The sequence below is a fragment of the Aricia agestis genome, chromosome 14 (assembly GCF_905147365.1).
Source record: "Aricia agestis chromosome 14, ilAriAges1.1, whole genome shotgun sequence".
Lineage (NCBI taxonomy): Eukaryota > Metazoa > Arthropoda > Insecta > Lepidoptera > Lycaenidae > Aricia > Aricia agestis.
This window is the reverse complement of record NC_056419.1, coordinates 13,103,661-13,113,024: the sequence shown is the minus strand read 5'-3', so window position 1 is coordinate 13,113,024 and position 9,364 is coordinate 13,103,661. Positions and strand designations below refer to the sequence as shown.

General features: G+C 31.9%; 1 protein-coding gene across 1 annotated transcript; it reads left to right on the top strand.

Annotated features, from left to right (window-relative positions):
• Positions 1-2,173: 2,173 nt before the first annotated feature.
• Positions 2,174-6,370, top strand: LOC121733686. Its single transcript, XM_042124021.1, has 2 exons — positions 2,174-2,228; positions 5,487-6,370. The coding sequence occupies exon 2, from the start codon at positions 5,504-5,506 to the stop codon at positions 6,368-6,370; it is 867 nt and encodes a 288-aa protein (XP_041979955.1). The 5' UTR covers positions 2,174-2,228; positions 5,487-5,503.
• Positions 6,371-9,364: the final 2,994 nt, after the last annotated feature.

Here is a 9,364-nt window from a genome sequence, read left to right as displayed (position 1 = left end):
TCTTCTTAAATACTGGGGCAGCCTCAAAGTAATTGTTTGACTAATCACTAAACGAACGAATACTATAGTTATAGTGGTTCCTACAGTCCTACGGGTGAAGCCGAACGAGCGTAATATGTGAGTTGTGAGTTGCAGAATTTCGGCTAGCAGATATTCTGCTGCATTCAGTTTCATACGAAAGACCTGTTTGATTCACACGAGCGTTTTGTGAGTCATGATTTGTGTGAAAAGACGCGACCGAATTTCTACGACTATTACCTGTACAAAGTGATACAATTTAATTTATTAACTTTTTAATTATTATCTCATTTGTAATATCTATAAGATATTATAATCAATGGTATATGCTAACAGTATCTTATGTCTCGTCCCTATATGTCCTTGTTTATAAATTAAATTAATATGTTGACAGGTTTCCAGAATTGTATACGAGATATATTATATAGTGTTTTCTTATGATATACATCGAGACATACTATGTTGTCATACTATTTTCTTGTCAACTGTCCATAGAGATATGCTATGTTATATTCCTATGCCATGTATTTCCTTGAAGCCATATTCTGTCTTGTTGGAAATCTTTAAAGGGTTTATAATATCCTGGCTTACCGACAAACACTTTATGGCTTCGCGTTTAAATACGTAATACTTCTTTTTAAAACTACTTTAAGCTTTTTTATACTTTAAAAGTACAGAAATTAATGTGAACTTTAAAGTTATTTGACAGTAACTACGAACAGTAGCTTATTTACCTGGCACTTTTGATTTGCAATTTGCAAACGTCATAACTCATAGCGTTATCCAATCACAACACTGTCAAATAGATACACCTGCCAAAAAACTTCTGGAACAGAGAATCATAAATTTAAGAATAAATAAAGAATAATAATAATAACGAGCTTTTGCCCGCGGCTTCGCTCGCGTTAAGAAGTATTATTATATACAAACTTTCATCCCCTATTTTAACCCCTTGGGGTTGAAATTTATCAAAATCCTTTCTTAGCGGATGCCTACGTCATAACATCTACCTGCATGCAAAATTTCAGCCCGATCCGTCCAGTGGGTTTGGGCTGTGCGTTGATAGATCACCATGTCAGTCAGTCACCTTTGAGTTTTATATATAAAGATAAAAGTTAATTGTAAGTTGTTTGATTACAAGCTCGCACCTTTGGAGAGAACCCCACAGAGAAGAATAGAGCAATCTAAAGAATAATAATTTAAGAGTAATAAAACATCTTTAATAAGCAAGCAAGGGACAAAACATACCAAAAAAACAAAAGCATAACAGACAATCAACTTCACATTATAATATTATATTATAATGTCTAATCAATAACAAATTATAATAACTACATCAAAAAACTTTATGACCACTGCATGTCCAAAACTACTTATAGTTATTTAAACTGAATTAAAAAGAATTAAAAATAGAAGACTTCAAAGTCATGTCAAAAAATAATTATTCACTTTAAAACAATTTTAGAAGTTCATCGAGAAAGATTGGTACAATTAGTACTGAATATGTTTGCATCGAATATGCGTAGGCACTGATGTAGGCTGCATCGATTTTGTTCAGCACAGATGTATAGTAAGCAACAGTGTTAACTTTACAGCCTTCTTTTTATTGCAAAAAATTAATGTTTCCTGAAAGATTTACGTACGGCGTTGCTAGAAACATTCATTTTGAACATAACATTATTATTATTCTTTTTTTATTCTTACCTTGAATTTGGAAAACCATTTATAAAAATAGTTAAGCAGTAAACTATATTAATGATGTACTTATCTAAAAACTCTCCATCCCATGGCCTTATAAAATGTTACGGAGCTACGATGCCACATACATACAAACTTTAAATACCGTTTTCATAGTTGGTTAAAATAGGGATGAATTTTCCGTAAATTGCGACATTGCGATAATTCCAAAACATACATTACGGTACATTTTCTAGGCAGTCTATTTTTGTACAAACCCGTTTTGTACCAGTTGGGTGAGTTTACCTGGGGGCAGGTAAGTGATCCCGTTGTGCATACGTCGAAATACCGTCACGGTACTATCGCCCCTAATGACATGCAATTGGGGTGATATTCCGTTGACATAATTAATGGTTGGATGACAAAAGAAATGCACTACCTCGTGGGTTCATTATTGTCCACCATTCAGTCAGTGGAAGAACATGGTAACAGTCGTGTGCAGTGGTTAGTGGTGAACTGTGATAATTAAACAGGTAATTGTTTAATTAATTACATAAATATTTATAGTTGTCTAGACAGAACTTGGCAGTTCAATGGCAAAGTTTTAACATACGTTATTATAAGCACACTTATAAGTTATGAAGTGACATGTTAGAAGTTCAGATATTATATTGTAGTTAACTATAGCATATTTTAACAAAAGTTGCATCTATAGGTAGGTACTTGTACTATTATCTATTCTGTGCTATAGGCTCCTATTACACAATTAATGTTAATCATTCAATTACCAAGATCAATAACGACTCTACCAACTATGAAAGAGAAATGTTCACTTTTTTTAAATATAAGATAATAATTAATTAGTATACTTAACAAAGATTATTTTCATATTATTAGTAATCTGTTCATGATAATTATATCATAATTCACAAACTCTACATGAAATAACCTAACACATGCAGTAGAGGCGCGGCAGGAACTAAAACCGGAACCAATTTTTAGGTCAAATTACTGTAGCCCGTAGCCCATAAAATTAAATATTTTTAGAATATTTAAATTCTACAGCTCATACATTTTAATACTTTAAAATATCATAATTACTATTTTCTCTATTTTTATATAAATAATAGGACGTATGAAAAATATAGTAAGATATAAAATATGCGAATATATATATTTATGTATTCCGTTATTGTTATCAACTTCAAACACCTGCTTATCTTTCTTTAATATAAACTCATTAGCTTTCTATTTCTACGTCTTCTTTAATCTCCCAGAATCTCCTGATAAAGTGCCGGATAGGCGATGCACAACATTTTTGACAGATTCTCCATGATACTCTTTTTGTCAAGTTAAGTGGTGGATAGCCTATCCGGCACAGGGCACTTATCAGGAAGTGGTGAACCGTGAAACAGACCATTAGTTTTGGTAGAATACCTGACTATCCTTTATGCTTTTTTTTTTGTATTCACTATTTGGGTAGGGACTAGAAATAGTTAATTTTTGAATATTGCTAGCAATAATTAAAACTCTTTTACTTTAACGTAATAACTTAAAAAATATAATATATTTTATGTTATTATGTCAAAGCTTTGCTTTAATAAGTTATTGTCATTTATCATTATCATAAATAACACAATAATAATACATAATAATAAGGCTATAATTAATAATGACATTTTATAGCTTCATTAGAAAATATTAAAAAAAAATTATACTTACTTACTTAAATTCATCATTATTTTTTTGTTTCTTAGAAGTTTTCAAACTCCTTTCGTAAACTTCTTTTAGAACCTTTGAAGTGACGTTAACGGAAAAAGTAACTAAAATTAATAATCCTTTTCTGGAAAATCAGTAATTTTTTAAAACATAACATACAATGAGTCTTACAATAATTGCGGCTTTACAAATTGCTTTTCCATTGTACAGAAATTAAACAATACAATAAAATATTGATTCCAAACAGATGTATTCCGTAAAGTTATTACACAGAGTTCATACAATAATGAACCCCATTACCTTGTAATAAGGCTATAGATATAACTAAACAGAACTTGTTAAGACCTGCTTATACAATGCCGTGTTATTGTACCAGGAATTCCAGGTATTCGTTACTCGCACAGGTCAAAATACGACCTGTATCTTAAAGGTTATTCAGGCAGAAGCACCTGCGCGACAAATTCTACATTTTGGACATCTTGATGACGTATTTAATTTAATCCTTCGATCGCGGATTCTTGGAATTCTATTGTTATTCTATTGTTGTCGTTGTCACCGATGTCCTCATTGTGCTTGATAGGTTAATTAAAATACTAGATGACGCCTTTTTCGGGATGAAAAGTACCTCCATACTAAATTTTAACAAAATCAGTTCAGCACTGGGTGTGCGCCGTGCAGAGTTTATTTATTACCTCTACTGATAGACGGACAGAGACATATAATTATAAATTAATAATAACTAGAGATCGCCCAATGGTCGAAATTCGACCTTAGTTTCAACGACATTAGGACCACTACCTATATTTTGTAAAAAATATTGACTATCATTTTTTTAACTCTTGTCTCTGGGACTTAGCTGATCTCAGACTGGCCGTACATAAGCATTGTCTAATAGTATCTTGATATCTTCTAGATTCAATTAAAAAACTATAATCCATTTTCAATTTGTGAACTTGTTATCAACAGACTTCAACCATAAATAAAAGAGTATAATTCGTATGTATAGGCTTGTCATTAAAAATCTGTCATTTCTCATGTGTATGTGTTGTAGTGTGTGTAATGTTTTATTTGTTAAAAAAATGTCTGATAAAAGCATAATTTCAAAATAATATTAGCTCGATGCACTCCTTCACCATATAAACTATAACTGTGCAAAATTTCATGCACCTACGTTTCCCCATTTTTCGTAAAAAGGGTTACAAAGTTTTTCGTTCGCGTATTAATATTATGATGATATAAGTATGGAAAATGTAACAATAATCTTTTGATTTTGATGAAAGGCTTTACTTAAAAGAATACTTTGGATTAAAAATATTATTATTGCCTGCTTATATACTCTTGAAAACGAGACTGCTGTAATTTTTTTCTGCCCACTGTGGTGAGAAAATTTAAAAGAAATGGATCCAAATTACAATTTCTTTTTTTGTAGTATTTTAGTACTTATTAAATAAAATTGTAGCCAGGTTCAATATTATAATGTTATATTGTGTAATGTGTTACATAATGCAGGTGTAAAATAAAAAGTAAAATTGAAAAAATGCTTACTGTAAATATTGGAAAAAAAATTGGCAAACAAATCATTACAACGTTTGTAATTTGAGACCATTTAAATTCAAATCAGATTCCCAAAGAAGTAGACAAAAGCTGTATAGCAGGTTTTCATATTGCTATGTAATAAATGAAGATTAAATAATATTGTGCAATAATATCTGTAATGAAATCTTTTATTATCTTAATGATTTCAATTATTATAATGGCTTCTTAACCGATTTGGTAACTGTTAAAATAGGCTAGTTTATTTTGATAAAATACTAATAACCTACATTACTAGATGTAACATAGATACATTATAAAATAAGAATATTAATTAATATTATTTTTTTTAATCTATAAAGTTTTTTTTGTAATAGACTATCATCAGAAAGTGATTTAGTAATGACCTTTCTTAAACTTTAAATTTAATGAAAACTTAATGGATTCTCATACTTTATACAATTAAAGCAAGTGATTAGCAAATAGCAAGTGCACCTTGTTTTTTACACCTTACTTAAAATATTGTTTTATTGTTTCAGATAGAAAGAGATATAAAATGTCAAGTACGAGCATTGACGAAAACGTGATACAGCCTAAGACGCTACAAGAAGCGTTGAATTACATCAAATTCCTGAAAACATCGCACAAGCAAGAAAAACTAAGGATGAGAGAAGCGTATGTGAAGCTCTCAGATAAAGTTAAACAATTAGAATCGAGCAGGAAAGTAGAACTTGAATATCTATCCAGTGAATTACAGAAATACGAATTAAATCTAGCACTACGAACAGAGTCCATCAAAAAGCAAATAAGAGGGAAAGACGAAATCATAAACAATCAACAGAGCATCATAGATGATTTAAACGAGAAATTAAGGCTAAAAGAACAATTCACAATCCCTCAAATCAATGTCCATATAGAATCAAATTCTGATTCAGGAGTCGCGTTGGATAACGAGGAATTACTGAAGAGTGAACAGAAACCAGACAGCAAACCGGCACGAAAGTGCAGTAGGCGATTCGGTGAAACGATTAGTTTCTTACGTCGAGTCGACTTCTCGCCTATGAAATACAAGCCAAATAGAGAGGCAAAGAAGAAGGATGATAAGAAAAAGAAACTAGAAGTACCTAACGATGACAAAGTAAATTTCCATAAAATCAAAGTAACGAGTGATGATGATAGACCATCATCTGATATCTATTCAGATGGTGTGGAACAAGTGGTGATCAAACCCAAGAAAATGAATGACAGTATGAATAATCACTTCTCTGATGATGGAAGCGAGGATACCAGTGAAGAAATATTCGATAGAGTGATGACCAGAAGTAGTATTAGGAGATCGGTTAAAGCGAATCCAAAATACAAGAAGATAAACAGAACAAAATCAAAGTTGTTAGGTCAAGTTAAAGTTAATATAGGTGATTAGATTTAAGTTATAATTGTAAGTATTTGTAAATAGTGTAAAAATATTTAAAGATGTAAAAATATAATAGTAAGCAATTACATTTATGAATTTTGTGTACATTATTTTACACCACTTTTAAGTAAACACAATATTCATGAGAATCTTCTCTCGTAAATCATAAGAGGTCAATAAAATCGCTACACGAAGAGTCAATGCGATGAAATACATTTTTAAATGAGCCATTTAAATTAAGAAGATCCACATTTTTCCAGACTTGCCACTTGCTCCTTTTTATAAAGGCTCATTTAAAAATGAATCATGAATTGAAAAATGAATCATTGCCTCATCACGTTGCAACGTGAATTAAGCCTAAAGATATAGCCTAGTGCAATAAACAACTAAGATAACTTGCAGACTGACACCAAACAATTTTCACTCCTTTTAACGGTTCGGACGTTCTTAGAGAGTGGACGTGTTATAAGTTGTTTTGCAAAAATTAGCAACACATGCTTAGTGAAAAGTATCCTTATTTCGTAGTGTATTGGAACTATTTCAACTACAAGACTAATTCAATCTAAACCAGTTTCATAGTGCAGTGATACATTCTATGAACGACTGATAAGCGAGCGGGACGTCGTGCCGCACCCCCGCGGGACAAGAGCAGTAGCATTTTTCATCCCTTTCGCACACAGACCCCACGTTCAAGCCGTGTTTGCCGCTGCGCGTGAGTTTGGACTTTATGCACTTGAAATAGAAATCCATATGCGTTAGCAATACTCCGAAGCTATATTTTCATTAGGTTAGAATTTTTGTTATTGAAGAATTAATACTTCTAATATCCGTAAAACATGAATAAAATGCGATCTCCGCCAACTATAACTGGGGGAGGGTCTCAACCCGATCTATCCAAAGCTGTTGTAGATTCCGATTCTCAAATAACTTTTCGAAAAAATAGCAACCTGAAACGAAAACAACCTGAAAAGGATTGTCAATGTTCAGATGATATAAAATTAATGCGAGAAGAAATATCTCGCTTGTCCTCACTATTGGAAACCTGTGTTGTTTCTAACCAACAGCTGATTACTCAAATGAGCGATACCATCGTTGACATTAAAAGCGAAATCACAACGTTAAAGGAATCGCATGAGCAAACTAAAAACCTACTTACATTAAATATAACTGAGATACGCACACAAATTCAGGAAATGAAATCGGAATCCTCAAAAACTGTATCAGAAAATTCTAATATCAAACTACAGCTTTGTACATTAGAATCGAAAATTTCCGAGGGTGAAAATAAATTACGCTCCATCGAGAATAATATAAAGGATTTCAACTTGAGTTCGCAGGCAACAAACACAGATAATTTTTGTACAAATGAGCAAATAATTCGAGAAATACAGGAGCGTAAAAAAAGGCAAAATAATATTATCATATCTGGCATACCGGAGCCATCGTCATCCAGTCTCAAAGACAAGTCTGAAACAGATGAATGCGAGGTTCTAAAGATCATATCTACTGTTAGCAATTCCTTACCGAAACCTCGTAAAATATTTCGAATTGGCAAATATAGCCCTACCAAATTAAGAAGAGTAAAAGTATGCTTCGATACACCGGATCCAGTTTTTCAGCTTTTGCGGAATAAAGAAAACTTGCCTACAAATATTAAAATATACTCGGACCAAACTCCTGCTCAACAAAAATACTTTTCGAACATAAAATCTGAACTTGCACAAAGAATAAAAAACGGCGAGAAGGACATCACTATTAAGTATGTTAATAACGTTCCCACTATTGTTAAGAGTACTCCAAAAAACCCGAATCAATAACTCCGAATAATTATAAATTGCCTAGTACAGTAACTCACCAAATTGTCAACGATTATCAAGAGATCAAGCTAAACAAATCAATTCTTTCGTTTCTTTATTTAAATGCACGAAGTCTGCGTAAAAGGGGAAAACTGGACGAGCTCAGATGTATTTTAGAATCCATACCGGCTACCGTACACCTTATCTTAGTAACAGAAACCTGGATACAGAATGAAGACCAAGCTCAACAATTGCATATAACGAACTACACCCACTACTACAATTATAGGACTGATTCGGGAGGTGGAGGAGTGTCGGCCTATGTGCATAACAACCTGACGCATAGTTTAACTAAAACCCTTTATGAGGATGGAAACAATTACCTTTGGATATACTTATGTAAATTCGACTTAAATATTGGAGTTGTATACAACCCTGGATACACGAATATTACAAAATTTTTGGATTCATATGACAATCAACTACAAGAACATAAAAGAACTATTGTTTTTGGCGATTTCAATATTGACTTAATGTCAAAAAGTAATACCTTAAATAGGTATAAGCAAATAATTAATCAATCAGGCCACATTTTCCTAAACAAAATATGCAGTAAATATTGTACCAGAGAGGGACCTACCAAGAAGTCGATAATTGACCATATCAGTACTAACTTAATGAAAGAAAGCTTCCATATGACTCTGATCAACAGCTCGATGTCTGATCACAAGCAAATTTTCTTACAACTAACAAGATATAAGCCCCCTCCAAAAACATATTATAACTATGAGTGGATAGACTACAAAAACCTAAAAGAATCAACAGAAACAGATAGTTTTCAATATGTTGCTGATAACTACAATGATTTTGAAGAACAACTAAAATATCACATACAGAAAAATAAAAAGAATAAAAGGAAGTTACTTAATAATTTACGTGATGACTGGATTGATATAGATATTATAAACATGATAAAGGAGCGAAATTATCTCTGGAAGCAGTATACATCAAAACGAAACGAAAAACAAATTGAAGCGAAATTTAAAGAAGTTAAATCCTCAGTAGCTAAGCTAATACAAGAAAAAAAGAATTCGTACTACAATAAACTATTCAAAAACTGTTCTAGTAATCCAAAGAAAATGTGGTCACTTGTTAATAACTTAACAAATAATAAAATTGTAAAAAGCTATGTTCCTTCAAAGATTAT

Excerpts from the sequence above, each read along its gene's own strand:
- LOC121733686 (XM_042124021.1), top strand. The coding sequence starts at position 5,504 with ATGTCAAGTACGAGCATTGACGAAAACGTGATACAGCCTAAGACGCTA.